The sequence below is a fragment of the Nicotiana tabacum genome, chromosome 17 (genome assembly GCF_000715075.1).
Source record: "Nicotiana tabacum cultivar K326 chromosome 17, ASM71507v2, whole genome shotgun sequence".
NCBI lineage: Eukaryota > Viridiplantae > Streptophyta > Magnoliopsida > Solanales > Solanaceae > Nicotiana > Nicotiana tabacum.
The window spans coordinates 6,593,766-6,614,713 of NC_134096.1; the positions used below are offsets into that span (position 1 = coordinate 6,593,766).

At 37.7% G+C, this 20,948-nt stretch overlaps 1 protein-coding gene across 2 annotated transcripts; it reads left to right on the top strand.

The window, feature by feature from the left end:
- Positions 1 to 11,245: 11,245 nt before the first annotated feature.
- On the top strand, positions 11,246 to 19,268 carry LOC107758951 (serine/threonine-protein kinase 38-like). Of its 2 annotated transcripts, none has more exon segments than NM_001324622.2 (14): positions 11,246 to 11,439; positions 12,594 to 12,885; positions 13,282 to 13,456; positions 14,142 to 14,225; positions 14,304 to 14,545; positions 15,043 to 15,259; positions 15,738 to 15,817; positions 16,118 to 16,202; positions 16,376 to 16,507; positions 16,617 to 16,730; positions 17,214 to 17,261; positions 17,616 to 17,700; positions 18,191 to 18,247; positions 18,956 to 19,161. In NM_001324622.2, coding segments are annotated over 13 exon segments (1,548 nt in total). In that variant the 5' UTR covers positions 11,246 to 11,439; positions 12,594 to 12,688; the 3' UTR covers positions 18,988 to 19,161.
- Positions 19,269 to 20,948: the final 1,680 nt, after the last annotated feature.

Sequence of the window (20,948 nt, forward strand, 5' to 3'; positions counted from 1 at the left end):
TAACAAAGGTGCAACACAACTAAGGACATGTAATTACTTAATACAGGGAACTGGTCCGTTGTTATGTTGTTCTTTGTTCTTGATGCTCTTTGAGAATCGCTTGCCAGATTGATTGGTCACTTGAGAGAGTGCTTGATGGATTCTTCAAAAGTTCAAGTGATGTTTTGTCTTTGGTTTAATGTTAATATAACATTTGTGGCATCACTTGAATGATGCAAGCATGGATGCTACATGATCATTCCCAATGAAGTTGACTGTTGCACTATTTCGCACTGTTGCGTGTGTAGGCAGCAACTTTACAGCTGTTGGAGAGTTGACTAGTACGATAACCACGGGAACCGATGTTCATCTGTTCCCCTTGTTGATTCTTTGACTCCTGAAGCGTTGATTTACAATTCCAGCTTAAGTCTGGTTGTTTCCACATGATTGAGGATGTGTATCAGGTTCCTTATCTAGTTCTTGTCATTAAGTTTGTTAGATCATCAAAACATAACAAAGTACATATAACCTATCAATTCCCCTTTTTTTTAATGATGGCAAACTTATAATTGAAGTTCCATCCTAAGAACTAGAATGACATACACACGTATCCTGTAATACACACATATCTTGTATTCCCCCTGAATATGTTCCCCCTCAATTATTCTTCCCCCTTTTGGCATCATAAAAAGAGCAGCAACAAGCAATAGGCAAAAAGAAGTCTAGCCTGGTTAACTCATGTCACATATGTGCACACAAACATGATAAAAAAAAATAGAACATAAGAGCAAAGGCATACACAGCAAAATGAGAAAGCTTTCATTAACATTTGGATATTAAGCAAAGAGCAGTTTCATTGTTGCCAACACATCCACAAAATAAAAATAGAAAAACAAAAGTACCAGTCATAAACATCATCACAACTGAAAACAAGGGACATACACTAGGACTTGATATTGGAACGGGCACACTTTCTAGGGAGCTCTGGAAGGGGAAGGCTTAGAGGAAGAGGCAAGGGTTTTGAGGACGATGTCCATTCGAGCGTTTGCTGACATCTGCTCATTGAGCAGTTTCTCCTTCAGGTCCTCAACCTGTTTCTTGAGATCGACATTCTCCTTGGTCAGACGGGAAACCTTTGTGCTTTGAGAGCTACTAGAACCAGGTGCCTCATGAAGCTGACTTAGCTAACCCTCAAGAATGGCATTCCTTGCCTTCAGGTTCCTGATCTCATCAGTGGCACTGTTTTGGGCGTTGATCAACTGGGAGATAGTAGAAGTGTTGCCAACCCCTCCAACTTTATCAATGCACTCACACTCTTCTAGAGTGGTCTTAGAGAAGGTTTGCTTATGAGTACCTACCTTAGCTTTTCCCAAAGGGACTTTGAAGAACTCAAACACCTTGGTGAGAAGGAACCCATAAGGCAACCCATGATTACCATCCTTAAACTCTACCACCTTCTGCATGTGTTATATCATAATGCCAGGCAGGTTGATGGTGGTGTAGCCATCCAGTGCTTCCATGAGAACCAAGTCTGCTCAAGATGTAATTGACCTTCTCTCAGCACGAGGGAGCAAAACCTTGTTCACCATCTCAAACAACAATTAGTACACTGGAAGGAGGACCTTCTTGTGTACCCGTTCCCCCTGCTGAACTGCCTTATCCTTCACGATAGCATTTCTAAAGTTTAAGGAGCATGAGCCTTGAATCGAAGATAATACCTCAGCAGGCACACCCAGAATAGATCCCAGCACAGCAGAGTCCATCACAAAACCGACCCCATTCACCATCATGCAAATATGACCATCCTCAACTGTGAAGAAGTCAGCATAGAAATTGCGCACTTCTTCCTCGTACACTTTGGGACTATCACCTGCGAACAAGTGCGTCCATTGTTGAAATTCATAGATCTCCACCAATTGTCGTATGTCAGCCATATCCAGAATATCTGGGGCAAATGTACGTGCCCACAACACCTTTTGATTTTTCAATTTTTCCTTCCCAGCATCCTGGGTATCATCAATCTTTGCCTTCTTGGAAGAACCAGGTTCCTTACCGGCATCACCCTTCCTTTTCACTGATTTGCGAGCACTCTTTCCTTTCTCAGCCTATTTCTCATACACTGTCTTCTCAGACACCTTTCCAACTTATTCTTCCATCACTTTTTCTATAGATTCTTCTACTAACTTTTCACTAGAGTTATCACCTGCACTTTTTGCCCGACTCGCAGCACTCGCAGAGGATCCCCTTTTTGACTTGGAGATAGAATGCTTCTGTGAGAACTTGAGAGTCAAGGAACTAGATTCCTCGTCCACTTCCTCATCAACATTGACAACAGACACTGCTTTATCATTCACAATCTTCCCATCCTTTACCAATCTTCTCCTCTTTCGATGTTCTAGGATTTTCCTAATAACAGACTCAAGAGCCTCATTCTTTTGTAACCTAGTGATAGGTCTCTTAGGAGTTGGCACTTGAGTAGTGGCCTGTCCACTTCTAGCCCTGATAAAACTAGCAATAGCCACATTATCATAATGATCTTCACTATCCTCATTCTCCTCTTCAGATAAAGATCTCATTTCAGGAACAACCATAGATAAAGGCTCAACGTAGAGGTGAGGAGTGAGAGCAGGATCGGTACTGACCTGGGGTTCTGGAGAGAACCCAAGAGTTGGCTTCTCTATGGAGGTAATATGTCCCTCAGTAGGTGCCCCAGTAGTATTGTCCGGTGCCGATGGTTCAACATGCACAAGTTCCCTATTCTCCACTAGAGTCCTATTTTCTTCCCCCTAAGACTCAGACACACCCTCTTCATCCTCAATAACAACACCCTCAGCAGCTATCAACAACATATTTTATATGCCTTCTTTTTCTTGTAACCCCATGGAAAACCCGGTAGAAGAAGGAATATTACCTGTAGACTCAAGACTAGGGACTGTCATTGTTGATTCAGCATGGAAATGACCAACAACTTGGTCTTTATCAGTGTATTCTTCCATTGGTAGACTGGAGATTTCTTGTTTTTCTTCTTCTTTGACTGTATCCGCTTCAACCAGTTTTTCCGGTGAGGCAGAAGGAGAAGTTGTAGCCACAAACTTCTTAGGAGTTGAAGTTTTGTGACTCCGATAAGAACCAGTATTCAATTAGGTAGGAGAGGAGGCAGATAGTGGTGATGATTCTGCCTTAGGGGGTTTGGAGTGGTTGGTGTAGAGAGTGTGGGTTCTATGATTGGTATTTCAACAGGTGAGGGCTCTGTGGGGGGTGGCACTTGGAACATTTTGAGTTTCCTGGTGTTCAGACATGGTGGGAAGCAGTGAGTTGAAGAAGAGATAGTTTTGGTTTAAAGAGAGAAAAAGGGAATTTTTGGATTTTTGATGTTAATAGTGGTGGAAGTGATGGTGAAAGGATGTATTTAAGAGGGATGATGGACCGGTTAAGAAAAAGCAACAGTTTGGGTAGTCGGGTCGCTTCCTAACGGGTGAGATGCTTGGGTTCAAAAATCAGGAAAGAAAAGAAACTGACAATGTGATGACGTGGCACCGTTTGAACAGTTTAAAAATTGTGAATGGGAGTACAGAGAAACTACTAACCTGTGTCAAAGGAACCAAGTTCCCAGACGGATTTTGCAAATGTAAGCTTCATCCTTTGACCAACGTGCAATGCATTAGCTGCTTGTTTACTCTGTAATCATCATGCGTGTTTACCTGTAACGGTATAGAAATGAGTTAGACTTTGCCGGAAAACACTTTTTAGCTAAACTACGTGTACATTTCTTTCATAGCCAAGCATCAAGGGACCAAGTTCTCAGCTCGGTTTTATCAGCCCTAGTACCAAGCGATTTCTTTCAAAGTACTCTATGCACAGTGCTTTGGTGAATATGTCTCCAATTTGATCTTCCGTGCTGCAAAATTTCATACATTGAGCCCTTTTTCAACATTGTCCCTGAGAAAGTGGTGACGTACATTAATGTGCTTTGTTCTATTATGTTGGATGGATTCTTGGCCATGTTGAGTGCACTTGTATTGTCACACAGCAAGGGAACACAATCAGAGAACACTCCAAGTCTTCCAGTTGCTGCTTAATTCATAGTAGTTGAGCACATCAAGATGCATCTGCCACATATTCTGCTTCTGTAGTGGAGGGGGCCACTAAGTTTTGTTTTCTTGTACCCCATGAAATTAGACATGAACCCAAAAAATGTTCCATTCCAGACGTGCTTTTCCTGTCCACCAGATACCCTGCATAATCAACATCAGCATACCCAACTAAGTCAAAGTTATCTCCAGATGGGTAGAGAGAACCAAGTCCTGTGTTCCTTTGAGATAACTCAGGATTCTCTTGGCAGCCTTCAGATAAGATTCCTTTGGATTAGATTGAAACCTGGCAAAAAGTCCCACACTGAAGACAATATCTGGTCTGCTTGTTGTGAGATACAGGAGTGACCCTATGATATCTCTATACATGGTCTGATTCACAGGGAAACCGGGTTCATCCATGTCTAGATGAATGGATGTGGCAATGGGAGTATCAATGATTTTTGATGCTTCCATGTCAAATCTCTTCAGCAACTCCTTGATGTACTTCTGTTGACTTATCAAAGTCCCCTTTTGAGATTTCTTCACTTGTAAACCCAAGAAGAAATTCAATTCCCCCATCATGCACATTTCAAACTCACTTCCCATAAGTTTTGCAAATTCCTCACACAAAGAGTCGACTGTTGCTCCAAAAATAATGTCATCAACATAAACTTGCACAATGAGCAGGTTCCTCCCGCGTTTCTTCAGAATAAGGGTGTTGTCAATTTTTTCTCTTGTAAAGTCATTTTCTAGAAGGAATTTTGACAACCTTTCATACCAAGCGCGAGGAGCATGCTTTAATCCATATAAAGCCTTGTCAAGTTTAAAGACATGATTAGGATGCTCATGATTCTCAAATCTAGGAGGTTGCTTGACAAAGACTTCTTCTTTTAGAAAGCCATTCAGAAATATAATTTTGACATCCATTTGGAACAATGTGAATTCCATATGTGATGCAAAGGCAATAAGAATTCTAATAGCCTTCATTCGAGCGACTGGAGCGAAAGTTTCATCATAATCAATCCTTTCTTCCTGATTGTAGCCTTGAACTACTAGCCTTGCCTTATTTCTTGTGGTGTTTCCAAACTCATCAAGTTTGTTCCTGAATACCCACCTGGTTCCAATAACAGTACGATCCACAGGTCGTGGAACCAGGTGCCACACCTTGTTTCTCTTATATTGATATAGCTCTTCTTACATGGAAGTAATCCAATTTGCATCTTTTAATGCTTATTTGATATTTTTGGGCTCTATTTGAGAAAGAAAGGCTGAGAAGGCAAGTGTGTTTCTAGCCTTTGATCTGGTTTGAATTCCTGAATCAAGAGGGGTGGTTATGTTTTCAAGAGGGTGTGAACCTTTGTGCTTCCAATTTGGTACCTGAATCTCATTAATAGAAGATCCAGGTATATCTGATTGTGGTTCTTGGCCGCTTCTCATCTCAGCATGTGGGGTGCTTTGGACAACATCAACAACTGTGTTCTCAGCTTCAGTTGTCATGATTGTGGGACCAGGTTCCTCTCTATCAGTTGGAGACATAGTCGCACCATCTTCATTGGATTCCTTGACGTGGCTCATCATGTCAGCCTTTCCATTTGCCATGTCAATAACTTTACCAGGTATATTTGATAGCTCTCCATCATGATCAGCCTTATCATGTGCAGCTTTTCCAAGAGGGTGTTGTGCTTCGTCAAAAATCACATGTATGCTTTCCTCAACACATTGAGTTATTTTGTTGTATACCTTGTAGGCTTTGCTTTGTGATGAATATCCAAGAGATATTCCTTCATCACTCCTGGCATCAAACTTTTCCAAAGCTTCCTTACCATTATTGAGAATTAAGCATTTACAACCAAATGCCTTCAAGTGTGTTAGCTTAGGTTTTCTCCCATTCAGCAGTTCATACATGGTTTTGTTCAAGAGGGACCTGATCATGCACTTGTTCACCAAGTAGCATGCAGTGTTAACTGCCTCTGCCCAGAAACCTTTTGCAACACCACTATCAATCAGAATTGTTCTTTCCATGTCTTCAAGAGTCCTATTATTCCTCTCCACAACACTATTTTGTTGTGGCGTTCTTGGAGCTAAAAATTTGTGAGTAATGCCATTTTCAACACAGAATTCATCGAATTTGGCATTATCAAATTCTGTCCCATGGTCAGACTTGATACATGTTACATTATTACCCATCTTCACTTGGATCATCTTGACAAATGCAACAAATACTTGGAAGGTTTCATCCTTGGTTCTAAGAAACAAAGTCCAGGTGAATCTGGAGTAGTCATCCACAATGACGAAGATGTACCTTTTTCCTCCTCTACTTGGCACTCTCATAGGTCCACATAGATCCATATGGAGAAGATCAAGTGGCCTTGAGGTACTAACTTCCTTTTTGAGCTTGAAAGAGGATCTGACATGCTTTCTTTTAGCACACGCATCACACACCTTGTGATCCTTGAAGCTTGACTTGGGCAGACCACGAACCATGTCATTTTTGACCAGTTTGTTCATCAGTGAGAAACTTGCATGACCGAGCCTTCTGTGCCATAACTCAGCATCATCATCAACAACACTTAGACAGTTGAGATCACCACTCTGCAGGGACTTAAAATCAGCAACATAGATATTTTTGTATCTTTTCGCCACTAGCACCACTTCACCAGTCACAAGATTTGTGATTGTGCATATCTTTGACACAAAATCCACTTTGTTTCTCTTGTCACAGATTTGGGAAACACTCAGCAAATTGTACTTCAATCCATTCACATAGTACATATTTTCAATAGAGTGAGAGAGAGAGAGACTTCACAATCCTTCCAACTCCCAGAATATATCCCCTCTTGCCATTTCCAAAGGATACTCTCCCTCCTTGCAGGGCCTTTAGTGAAAGGAAATCGTTTGTTCTTCCAGTCATGTGCTTTGAGCAACCACTATCCATGTACCATTATTGGTTGCTCCCATTCACTATTCCCTGCACAAAAAAAATAAGAGTTAGATTTAGGAACCCAGACAAGTTTGGGTCCCTTGTAATGAGGAAATGGATCAGTAAGAGTTCTTCTGGTCCAAACAAGCATCATGCGTCTTTTATATGAGGGACCAGGTTCTCTACCAGTAATTACCTTTTTAGAAAAAACTTTATTTTTCTGTTGAGATTGAAACTTGGCCTTACAGGTTTTCTTAAAGTGTCCAGTGTTACCACAGTGAGTGCAGAGCCAGTTGTCAGGTACAGTAACGTACTTGCTATGAGGGTTGTAGGGAGTTCTTTCCCTTTGAAACATGATTCCCTGCATGTTTCCCCCATTGTTCGTGTACATGGCAATGATAGCTTCAGAGGACCAGGTCCACTTGAGTGATTTTTCAAGATCACTCTTGACTCTACTTAGTTCTTCCTGAAGTTGTTTGTTTTTCTCGAGTTCAACACACAAACTAGATTTCACTGATTTTATCTCATCTTCAAGCCTAAGATGTGTTTCATCCGCAACTTCATTTCCCTTTTTAAGAATCTTATGCCTACCTTCTCCTTTTAGTTCTTCAATTGTATCCTTCAGATCTAGGACTACTACTAATAGATCATCTCTCTCATGATCTATACTAGCAACCTTTTTAGTCAAGGCTTCTTTCTCATTCTTAACACACTCAATGGTCTCCTTTAGATCGACCACAACAACCACTAGATCATCTCTCTCATGTTCTACATTTGCAATTTTTCAGTTAAAATATCCTTTTATTTCTTCAGACTCTCAATGGTTTCTTTTAAATCTACCACAACAACTACTAAGTCATCTCTCGAGTTCTGCTTCTCCTAGTTCAAGAATCAGTGCATTTTTATCATTTATAAGACTGTGATAATCATCAATTAAAACATTTGCCAGAGACATAAGTTTTTTTAGGAGAATAGGACTTCAGATTTCTTTGAACATCTAGAAAATTTACCTCATCATCATCGTCATCATTTTCATCATCATCGGATTGTGCCATCAAGGCAAAGATGGAGTCATACTCAACTGCTTCACTTTCCACTGCCATCATGGAGCTGTCACCTTGATCATCATCTTCTTCAGATTCGCTGGAAGAGTCTCCCCATGCAGCAAGAGCTTGTTTCACAACATTGTCATCGACATTTTTCCTCTTGAAGCGTTTGTCAGGAATCGGGTTCCTCTTAGTTGCTTTGTATGTGTTGTGTTTGTATTGATCTTGCTTGAGGAGAGGACAATCCTTGATGAAATGTCCTGGCTTACCACACTTATGACAAAGGTCATAATTTTTTGGCTTGCTGGAACTGCCCATTTTTGGAATGCCTCCATTTCTGCGAACCATTTTCTGGAATCTTTTTGTCAGTTAAGCCATATCAGCATCCTCACCACCTGAATCATTGATGTCCGTCTTGAGGACCAAGTTCTTCTCCCTTTTGGGCTCTCTTCTCTCATTGTCCTTCTTCTTCTTCTTCTTCTTCTTCTTCTTCTTCTTCTTCTTCTTCTTCTTCTTCTTCTTCTTCTTCTTCTTCATTTCATAGGTTTTCAGATTGCCAACAAGTTCATTAATTGTTAGCTTCTGCAGGTCCTTTGCCTCTGTGATAACGTTCACTTTGCTTTCCCAGGAACTGGGCAAAACAATGAGTATTTTCCTGACGAGTTTGTTTCTTGGAATGATTTCTCCTAGAGAGTGAAGCTCATTGATGATAGAAGTGAACCTAGTATGCATTTCCTGGATGGATTCATCATCTTTCATTCTGAAAAGCTCATATTCTGTGGTAAGCATGTCAATCTTTGATTGCTTAACTTGTGTTGTTCCCTCATGGGCTGTTTGGAGAGTTTCCCAGATCTTCTTAGCAGATTGGCATGCTGAGATACTGTTGTATTCATCAAGACCGATACCACAGAAAAAAAATTTCTTTGCACGAAAGTTCTTTTATATGGCCTTGCGGTCAGCATCATTGAACTCCTTTCTTGTTTTGGGGATTATTACAGCTGGGTCGCCACTGGTTTTTGTGGGGAAGAAGGGTCCATCGCATATGACATCCGAGAGCTCTGAGTCTTCAGCCATGATGAAGTCGTGCATCCTAGTCTTCCACCATCCATAGTATTGGCCATTAAATCTTGGTGGCCTGTAGGTAGATTGACCTTCTTCGAAGTTTGGTGGAGCAGCCATGAGGATCCTTTCTAGGTGTTAGCCTGATAGAAAGAACCTGCTTTGATACCAATTGATAGAATTTAAGGGTCCACCAAACTATATAGAGAATCAGGTTCTCTATTAGTTCCCACAGAACACACGCACACTGCAGTTGGTTAATGACACAAAGAAGTTTTATGTGGAAAACTCCCAGCTCACGGGATTAAAAACCACGACCTACCCTTGTAGGATTTCAACTTCACTACTGAGCAAACTTTAGATTACAACCTATTGTAATCTAGGAATTAACCTCTTAATCCTTCACTAACTTGTAACAACTATATTACAAGCCGCTTTGTAATAACTCTATTACAAAGACTTTTAACTCGACTAAACTAGCCAAGATACAAACACAAGAGTTTATGATTTACAAAGGTTTTCTACACAATACTTCTAACTAAGCTAAGTAGGAATTACAAGTGAAATTTTTTAACAAAGGTGCAACACAACTAAGGACATGTAATTACTCAATACAGGGAACTGGTCCGCTATTATGTTGTTCTTTGTTCTTGATGCTCTTTGAGAATCGCTTGCCAGATTGATTGGTCACTTAGAGAGTGCTTGATGGATTCTTCAAAAGTTCAAGTAATGTTTTGTCTTTGGTTTAATGTTAATATAACATTGGTGACATCACTTGAATGATGCAAGCATGGATGGTACAGGATCATTCCCAATGAAGTTGACTGCTGCACTGTTTCGCACTGTTGCGTGTACAAACATCAACTTTACAGATGTTGGAGAGTTGACTAGTACGATCACCATGGGAACTGTTGTTGATTCTTTGATTCAGGAAGCGTTGATTTACAATTCCAGCTTAAGTCTTGTTGTTTCCACATGCTTGAGAATGTGTATCAGGTTCCTTATCCGGTTCTTATCATTAAGTTTGTTAGATCATCAAAACATAACAATGTACATATAACCTATCATACACATATAACCATAGTTAAAAAATATTTTCTCACATTAGTTTTTAACTGTTAAAGCTAATTGCTTGGTTCGATATAAATATTAATTGAGTGTGAATAAGTTATTTACTGTATGCCAATTCTTTTGCGCATGATCTAAATAAACCTCTGAAATTATATCAAAGATTGATGTTGGACATGTAACATTTTCAAATTGAATAAGTTTAAATATTAGGATATAGACAAGTGGGCATCGTGCAAGGAAGACAACATGAAAAACATCTGTAATTGTTTAAGGTATTAAAGGCAAATGGATAAAATATTACCTATCAACTTACACATGATTAGTTGCTCCCATGTACACATCCATGAGATAGTAAAGTTGGTCAACTTTCATTACTAAATAAACTTCTTAGAAGCTGAAAAAAAATTGATTTGATTGGCATGGAACGACAAAACGTGGAACATATTTTTTAATCATCTGATATTAAATTTTATTTGCTTGACTAATTCGGATTTGATTGATTTATATAAATGTCCCATTTTTAGATTACTGTTTAGATTTTGTCTATATTTTGAAAAGCCGTACAAATATAGCCCTTGAAAAATTATTACTCCACTTCATATAATTATCAGTTTGCTCACAAAATATTAAACTGTGATCTAGTGTATGTAATGACTTATAGATTTTTAGACGGTCACCTTGAATTTTCACATAGTAAGCCCACTAAAAAATACAAAACATCCTTTATCGAAAGGTCTCTATTTTATCCTCAATTACGGGGAATGACTTAGTTCCACGCTCGTGAATTTACATGCAAGTTATAAAACGAGTTTAATTTCAATACGCTGGTAAGTGGCAATATAAAGTTATTTTATACTATTAAATAAACAAAACCTGTAATAACATGTAACTATATGTAATAAACTTAATCTAGTAATTTAATAAAGCAAATAACTTACTATATTAAATTAAAATACTATAATAGTTGGTTAAAAAAAATACAATAAAAAGGGAAGCGGAGGGAGCTGATCCAATATCTTCCAAAAGTCACTTCTAACCAGCGAAACTGCCGCTTAACTGTCTCTTCTTCTTCTGCCCCATTTTTAACTTCAACTTAAAAAACAAAATTAAAACAAAAGAAAGAGAAAAATTACTACTCTGTACATAACACAAAGATTTTATTCACCTTCATATCTCTTTTTCTATTTGTCCATATTCATATTCATATTCATATTCATTATATATAATTGTACACCCTTTTATGCAATCTGATTACTGTTAATCTCATCTTCTTCTTCACCAAGATTTTTCAGTAAGTGGGTCTGTATTATTATTTTTTGGGTGTTTTGTTTTTTCATATTCTTTTGCATTTGGTTTTATTAAAATCATGTGGGCAAGTTTATTATACAATTTATGTTACATGAATTCTTCATTTGTTTTAATGTGTGAAATAAATGTTAATATGGGAGTTTGCCAAATTTGCATGTGCTCATAATCTCAAGAAATCATCAGAAATGAATGCGAGTTTTGCAAGATGCTTTATTTCCTTGTTGGGTTTGTTTTAATTTGAAATAAAATTTTGATCTTTGAAGAAAATTGCATCAGTACTCATAAAAGGATTGGATCTGCTACTTTAATAATCATATTTTATACATCTTTATGAGAAAAGACTTAGTGGGTGTTTGGAGATAAGAATTGTGAAATTCTGGAAAAAGGTAAAAACAAAAATCAAGCGAAAATGGTATTTGAAAATTAGAGTTGTATTTGGACATGAATACAATTTGGAGCTGCTTTTGAATTTTTATGAGTGATTTGAAAGAGAAAAATTTGAAAAACAGTTTTTTGGAGTTTTTCAAATTTCCGAAAAAATACAAAATTCAACTTCTAAGTAAATTTGAATTTTCATGGCCAAACACTGATTCCGATAAGAGTGATTTTTTTATGGCCAAACGGGCCCTTATTATTGCTCATTATTCTATTTTTGGTAATATCATGATTTTGGTGGAAAACCAAATAAAAGGAGCTGTTAGATTTTACCACAATGGTTGATGAAATGAGTTGTCTCCTTTTATGATTTTGAGCTAGCTAAATTTTGAGGTTGAGTTAGACCCAAGGTCCATTTTCTTATCAGTAGTAGCAAATGACTTTGATATGTTCTGCATTGAATCGATTCCTATGTGTGTTTTTGGCAACTATGATGGTTCAAAATGAAATCTTAATTTTGGCGGAAAAACCAAACAAAAGTTGGATTTAACTAGTGTTAATGTCAAAAACAGATTACTTTATTTGTTCTGCATTGAATTGATTCCTATATGTGTTTTTGGTAATTATGATGGTTTAAAATTGAAATCTTGATTTTAGTGGAAAACCAGACAAAAGTTGGATTTAACTACTGTTATTATTGTCAAGAGCAGATGACTTTGATATGTTCTGCATTAAATTGATGCCTTGATGTTTTGTTAATAGGTTTTCAACTTTCGGGTATGAGTTTAAGTCGGATTACAACGAGTATGTGGTTTGAGGATTCTTTATGCTTTGCTTCATGTGCTGAGGATATGTGAATGGATTCAGCAAGAGGTTGGTTCCAAAAATTGTCGTCAACAAAGAAGGATCCAATGGCTAGTGGAAGAGAAGATGGCAAGCCAGTGTCGGCTGAAGAGGCTTCCAATATAACAAAGCAGAGAGTCGCTGCAGCAAAGCAATACATTGAGAAACATTACAGAGAGCAGATGAAAAATTTGCAGGAGAGAAGGGAGCGGTACGACATTGATGCTAGTTTTGTTATTTCCTTGTTACTAGACCTATTAGTCTTTGTGCAAACATTACTTTGTTCCTTAGTTTCATTAGAGACATGTTCCTCCATAGATGGAGAGGTTCAATCAGTATGCTGAATCAGTATCCACTGTTTCAAGTCGTCGACAGTTATTTTTATTTTTGATAAGCAAGACATTGACATTCTTTATCGCCTCTTTTCTTTTTCTTCATAGAGGTTGGTCGGACACTTTTGTCTTTGGTTAGCCTCATTATATTATTACAAGAGTGACTTTTACTATTTTGCTTTGTTTAAGAGTTATAACTTGATATTTCTCAACTTTTCTGTCATCTACACTGCTTTAAATTCTATCTCGTTTCCTTTTTCTCTTTTATCCTGTAGTCGAATTTTACTAGAAAAGAAGCTGGCAGATGCTGACGTCTCAGAGGAAGATCAAAATAACCTACTGAAATTCTTAGAAAAGAAGGAAACTGAATACATGCGACTCCAGAGGCATAAAATGGGAGCTGATGATTTTGAGTTATTAACGATGATTGGAAAGGGTGCTTTTGGAGAGGTAATATTTCTACAAAAAACAATCAAGTTCCTGTTTATTTGTTCTGTTACTGGTGCAATTTTCTGTTCTCCACAGCCTTTCTTTTTGCCTTTACTCTGTATTTGGAAGTTAAAATTTCTTATGTAACTAGTACTCCCTCCGTCCCAATTTATGTGACACTCTATCCTTTTTAGTCAGTCCCAAAATAATGTCACATTTCCTTATTTATAAATAATTTATCTTTAGAATTCCTACTTTACCCTTTAGGGATTAATTTACAACCACACAAATATCTATGGTTTGTTCTAGACCACACGCTTCAAAAATCTTCCTTTATTTGTTACACTTTTTGCCGCATCAAACACCGCCACATAAATTTACAACCACACTTTTTACAGTTCCTTATTTCCCATTGCTCTGAGAAAATATAGATGATGAATTGCATTTTATTGCTCCTTGTGTGAATATTTTAAGGCATAAGTATCCAGAAATTAGTTTGTGCTAATATTTTATGACAGTGTAATCTCTATTTGTGGTTTATGGTACTAATTTCCTGCAGTTACTATCGAGGGTATATTTGTGGTTTGCGGTATTAATATTCATAGGTTAACTATGTTGTTAATGTCATAATTATTAATGGTACTTAAAGCTAGTTCTTTGTCGGAAAAAAAGCCAATCTGCATGATTGGTTTCTCTGTTATTACAGGTCAGAATTTGTAGGGAGAAAACAACTGGTCAGGTATATGCAATGAAAAAGCTTAAGAAATCAGAAATGCTTCGTAGAGGACAGGTACACGATTATGGTCATCAAAATGCTACAATTGATTCGACAACTATATTTACTGGTCCTTAGCTTTTCGTATTTTAGGTTGAGCATGTAAAAGCGGAAAGGAATCTTCTCGCGGAAGTTGACAGTGATTGCATCGTCAAACTGTATTATTCTTTCCAAGATGACGACTACCTTTATCTTGTTATGGAATATCTACCTGGTGGAGATATGATGACACTGCTCATGAGGAAGGATATATTAACAGAAGACGAAGCTAGATTTTATGTTGCCGAGACTGTTTTGGCAATTGAATCTATCCATAAACATAACTACATACATAGGTTGTGACTTGATTTGATACAGCGATGTAGTTTGTTATGATCTTCTTTTATGTTGGCTCTGGACTTCTTTAAACACTGTTGTCAAAGACACGCTTAAAGTACGCTTAAGCCTGGAAGCGAGGCATAAAACATGTTGAGCGCTTCCCTCGCTTAACTGGCGCTTCAGTGTATTTATCAAGGCTCTAAGGCATACTTTTCCTTGCCAATGAGCTTAATCCTGAAGAGGCGACACTAAACAATTGATATTTCACTTTATCAAAAAAAATTCAATTTTTTTGTCCATATATTTTGTTATTCATGCTTATAATTATTAGTCTTGGACTATATATACATACATGTATGTTCTTTTTCTCCATTTGCACCTTTCTTCATTAAAGCCCACACTTTATTTGCGCGCTTAAAGCCCCAATGGACCATAGAGCTTTTTTTAGCTTTTCGTCTTTGATAACACAATTAAACACTCTTAACTTTGTGCAGCCACCTTTTATTTGTTGCAGAGACATTAAGCCTGATAACCTGCTACTCGATAGATATGGTCATTTAAAACTATCAGATTTTGGATTATGTAAGCCATTAGACTGTAGTACCCTGGAAGAGAAGGATTTCTCAGCCGGCGATAGTGCCAACGGAGGTTCCAGGAGTGATAGCCCTCCTGCTCCCAAACGCACTCAGCAAGAGCAGCTAGAACACTGGCAAAAAAATAGGAGGATGCTTGTAAGTTTCTTTACCATGTGGGTATTCCCATTCGTCGTACTTCTTTTCCCATTTCTTATAATATTTAGGGGACTCTACTTTATGTCATTCCCTCGTTGGTGATGAAGATGAAACAATCATTACTACTCCCTCTGTCCCTGTGACACTCTTTCCTTTTTGGTCAGTCCCAAAAAGAATGATACCTTTCTATATTTAGTAACAATTTTAACTTTTAAATGCCCCCATTTTACCCTTAATGAGATGATTTATAACCATATAAATATCTATGGCTCATTTTAGACCATAAGTTTCAAAAATATGCCTTTCTTTCTTAAACTCTATGCCCAGTCAAACACCGTCATATAAATTGGGACGGAGGGAGTATCATGTACTGTTTAAATTGTTGACCTTAGAAGCAACATTCTTTATGTGATTTTTATAAGTGTTTATTGAAGTTGTTCCCCTTGTTTATTTAATTGTCCGTGTTTGGGAAATCCAGGCCTATTCCACAGTGGGCACACCAGACTATATTGCTCCTGAGGTCCTGCTGAAGAAAGGTTATGGCATGGAATGTGACTGGTTAGTACACTTCTGTATTAAATAATGAGGAGTTTGAATGCACATTTTTTGGTTTTCGTAAATTTGGGGAAACATTGATTGTATGTTTTTCAAAGGAGTAGCTCCATGTGCAATTTCAAGTGGTTCTTTCCCTGCTCAGCCCCACCCCTTCTCTTCCCTCTCGTCCTTTTCTCATTTTCTCTTCCCTTTATGTTATCTTTTTAAGGGAACTGTCTTAGGGAGGGGTGGATTCTAGTTGATACACTTTATATGTTTCTCCTTTCCGCATCAATTTGCTGTAAATTTGGTTTTATTCTGCAGGTGGTCCCTCGGTGCTATTATGTATGAAATGCTTGTCGGTTATCCACCTTTTTATTCTGATGATCCCATGTCAACATGTAGGAAGGTGATCAATTATGACTACCTGTATACATTCCTTCATTTTTTTTCCCTTTTTGGCTTTCTGGATGCCCTAATAAATTCTATTGATTCTTCAAACAGTTTCTCCTTTCACAAAATACTATATGAAAGCTCCCATGGAATTTTATCATCTCAGGAATTTACCTTTTGTACATGCAGATAGTAAACTGGAAAAATCATTTAAAGTTTCCTGAAGAAGCAAAGCTATCTCCAGAAGCGAAAGATATTATAAGCAGACTTCTTTGTAATGTCACCGAGAGACTTGGTTCCAACGGCGCAGATGAAATAAAGGTGTTGTATGGTGTGTCCTATGCTATGTCCTGTAGCCGGTCTAGGGATTAACTGCAACCGTAACCTGGTGATTTCTTTTTCTTTTCTCCATTTTCCTTTTCCATCTCAGGTCCACTCATGGTTTAAAGGGATTGATTGGGATAGAATCTATCAGATGGAAGCTGCCTTCATTCCTGAAGTTAATGATGAGTTGGACACCCAAAATTTTGAGAAGTTTGAGGAGGTATCCCTGTCCCTTGTTCTTTCTTTCTTTCTTTCTTTCTTTCTTTCTTTTGATAACCGAGAAATCCCCAAGGGGCAGTGGCGCACGGTTAGGACCTAAGTGGATAATGTGCCCACTCCTCTACCCTTCTCCACTTAAATACCAGACTTTTGTCTGCGGCAGGGTTCAAACCCGTTGCGCCTAACCTGCACATCATTTGCTACGCTCTTACCACTAGACCAAAGCCTTGGCGGAATGTCCCCCTTTTTGTTGGTTTCCTACCTGGTGTCTGGTACTCGTGTTGGAGACCCCACTAATCTGGATTTGCACCAGAAAGTCCCACATTTTGGGAGGAGGGGTGGGGGGTGGGTAAAAGCACTCCAACAAAGGCAACTCACTTACCACTCCACTACAACCCTTGTTGGTTGGAATATCCCTTGTTCTCTTAAATTATTATTTTTAAATATTTTACTGCCTTTTGAATTTTTTTTGTTTGCTCTGCAGTCTGAATCTCATTCTCAGAGTGGATCGAGATCTGGTCCATGGAGAAAGGTATTCACTCTCATAATCATGGGGGCATGTAGTTTGATTCTAAATTCACCTACCTACTACTAGCAATTTTGGTAATTTTTGGACATGTACATCGGGCACAGTGATGAATATGACATTGTTTAAAAAAAGTGTTTGTCATAACCATGCATACATACATAATTGCTTACTGAAGTTTCAGAATGAGTTATTCACATTATGCATTTGGAACTTGTTCTTGTTCTTGTATTTGATTAGTTTTCTTTTGCGTTCTAAGTCTTCGTTTTTTCCTATTGTTGTTCCTTTCATACTTTGTATAATTTGGGTTTCCGCATTTTCTTGTATGACCTATCTATCTTATTCTTACCCTGCATGCAGATGCTCTCGTCTAAGGACATCAACTTTGTCGGATACACGTACAAAAATTTCAAAGTCGTGAATGATTATCAAGTACCTGGAATGGGTACTTTCTCTATCTGTCCCTCTCTGTACGCATTTTCAATCGGCCATACTACTCTTACAAAAGCGGAAAAATATCAAGCTTAATGTCCCAATATTTAAATAGTCTAACCTCATTTATTAATTTCCAATTGTAGCTATTTTCTGCTTTTATTCTTTCTTTTGCCAGTATTTTCCAGCCAAGCCTAAAGTACGTAGATTAAAGCTGAAGTCTTTGAGTACTAAAATGTTGAAGGATTAGGATTTAGGCTAGTTGAACATAAATTATGTCCGTAGTGGTTGTTCTTCATTCAATGATGCCATCACGAGCAGAAAGGACACAATTGGTTGCCTTACTTCTGTCTTCTTTTATTTCTTTTTCGAGGGTTGTGTCCGTTAATCTCTAGACGTTTGACATGTTTCTCTATTATAACCCCTTAATAAGCGTTGACTGACATTTACGGGCATTGATCTCTGAACTCATTGCCTTTGATGTCTCTTTTTTGTTTTAACAGTTGAACTGAAGAAGACAAATACCAAGCCTAAGAAGCCGACAATCAAATCACTATTTGGTAACACTTATATCTCTCATCTGCTTATTATGAAAGCAATATAATGACTTTATTCTTTTCGGATTTCTTTCTCTTCTTGTCCGCTAGATTTTATGCTCTGGAATATTTGAATAAAGTTGTATGTGTAATGAGTCCTCTGATCTATGTTACAACTGCTGCAACTAATATGCCTTAATGTTGTCACTTCATGATTCTTGAGAGTTAGATATTATGCACAGACCACAATAACATTAAACAATTAGAGTAGTTTACATGAAAAGGCACAATTACGTGGTCCAAACGGGGTTCAATAAATCCCTTTTGTTGGTGTATATATAAATTGGTGAATAGGTATGATATGACATGGCTTGAGCTTAAATGGAGAAACATAGTTAGTGAGGATTCATATAGCTGATCTCAACTTGTTTGGGACTAAGACATAGTAGTTGTTTTATAAATTGGTGAACATTTAGACAAAGGAAGCTTTTAGTGTAACGACAAAGATTGTTCAAAAATTGATTTAGATAGCAAGATTGAATTCTAGGTATAACATTCTTGCATATTTTCGATCCCCTTGTTAGAATTTATAGCTTCGCCACTAGTTACATGCTATCTTGTGCTTGACACCCAACGGTCTGTTTGGCAACTTTACTTTCAGTATCCTTTTCCTCTATATAACACCAAATGTGAAACACATTTTTTATCTGTTGAATATTTGTCTTTCAACAGGGGACGAGTCAGAAGCATCGGAAGACAACTAATGTTCAACAATAATTGCGCGAGTTTTTGAGAAGCAGAACATGTTGCGCGAGCTCCTTGAATCTGCTCATTAGCATGAGTTGAGTACAAGTTTTGGCAGTAGGTTAGTGACCATTAGTTCTGGAATAACTATTTACAGAATGGAAATATGTTGAAAGAAATAGGTTGTATATTGTGGACAAAGTCCTCTTTACCCTTTTTCACCCATTGATTAACATTGTTTGTTATAAGATTTAGATGTAATAATCGGCGGCTTTAATTTGCAAGTTAAATTCTTTTTGCATTTAGGGTGTGTTTGGTACGAAGGAAAATGTTTTTCATGGAAAATGAGTGGTTTTATCACTTATTTTTCCTTGTTTGGTTAGTGAGTGGATTTTTTTTTTCAGAAAATATTTTCTAGTATTTCGTTAGAGAGTAGAAAATATTTTTTAGGAAAATAATTTTTTATGTTACTTTCTTCACCCCCTTCCCCCAAGTCCCTATCAGAACCAAAGTGTGGTTCTTTTGGACTCAAACGACAAAAATAGGTGGAAAAAAAATTGACTACCATTTTATATATAGCGCGCTATATTTGAACTTTCCTGCCTCACCAATAATTCAGTTGCACTTTACTGACCCACCAATAATTCATATGGGCATGGCATATGCAGTATACACGCTACATATATAACGCCTACTATGCATAAGCTATACATCAAATAATTGTACCTCGGGACTGGTTTTTTTATTTAAGGAGTTTCAAAATTTGGTAAAAATCCATTCAGGATCCTTCAGATCTTTCGAAATATTTTTTCGTTAAGTTATTTCGCATTTTGTCATAATGTCTGAAGAGCGAAAAATTAGGGTTTCATTATATTGGGGAGGTGAGGTTGTGGTGGAGAATAACTCAGTACGCTATAGTTGTTCTCCATAGTGTCATGTTAAGTTGCCATGTATAATGGAGTACGATAGATTGGTATCGTTGTTATGTAAAAAAAATGAGTGTGAATAAACGTTCGGTTAATATTAAAGTAATAAGAAGATATCCGTATTTTGTTACTCCGCAAGGGGTTGCTTGTTATGTTGAGTTTAACATCGACGACGATGAAACTCTGACATATTTTTTGAGGACTCCGGATGAACACAGGGAACTTCTTGTGATAAAAATATTGGAAATGTATGTAAGGCTGAAGACGCTCGTAATAATGAGGTTCCGCAAAATAGGGATATCCCTCAATCATCAGGTGGTATTTTTGGAGCAGTTTTATCCGAACAAGTTCTGGGTGAAAGAGTTTGGCCAGATTTAAACTTATCTCCACGGGCGAATGAGGAGCGAGGACATAATTTCTCCCCAAGTTTACATAATCCACAAGCCGAGTGGTAAACTTCAATTTTCCTTTGTGTTACAATATTTATTTTTATGTAATGAATTTGTATTAACACTCATATATTCCATAGAGGGTACCAGCCAAATATGAATTTTACAAGTTATGAACCAACGGACAGTTGGAATATGCCTAGTTTTGGTGTGTTGGATCATGATGGTCCATCCGGGAGTCATCAACAACAAGATAATGTGAATCATGAGATATCAACACATTATGATTTGTAAGTCAAGTGATAAAGTTTATATGTAATGTTTGGATGAATTTGAGAAACTCATTATTTTATTAGTTGTGCAATGAAAACGAGTAACTTGAAGGTCATGTCCTTACTCAATTGCCCGAAGATGACATAGTTAATCGGGATTTGGCCGATGTGCAGAGTCAGGAAGATGATATTGATTATGACAACAATGTTGATGAGTCTGGAGATGACACACCCTTCCCTGATGAGGGTGATGATGATGAGGACGAGAATGATGAACCTGATTTGACGAGGGAGTATACTCCACCTCCCGTTAGACCAAGAATGTACGAGTCCCATGTGTCATTTCATTCAAGGGAGATTCCCTACCTTGATTAGTTGCCAAGTATGCCGGATG

Bases quoted from the DNA above. Each gene is read 5' to 3' on its own strand.
- LOC107758951 (XM_075233703.1), top strand. From the start codon at position 12,689: ATGGATTCAGCAAGAGGTTGGTTCCAAAAATTGTCGTCAACAAAGAAG. The intron at 16,508-16,616 runs GTGTTGTATGGT...TTTCCATCTCAG, and splicing joins ACGGCGCAGATGAAATAAAG to GTCCACTCATGGTTTAAAGG. The intron at 16,731-17,213 runs GTATCCCTGTCC...TTTGCTCTGCAG, and splicing joins ATTTTGAGAAGTTTGAGGAG to TCTGAATCTCATTCTCAGAG.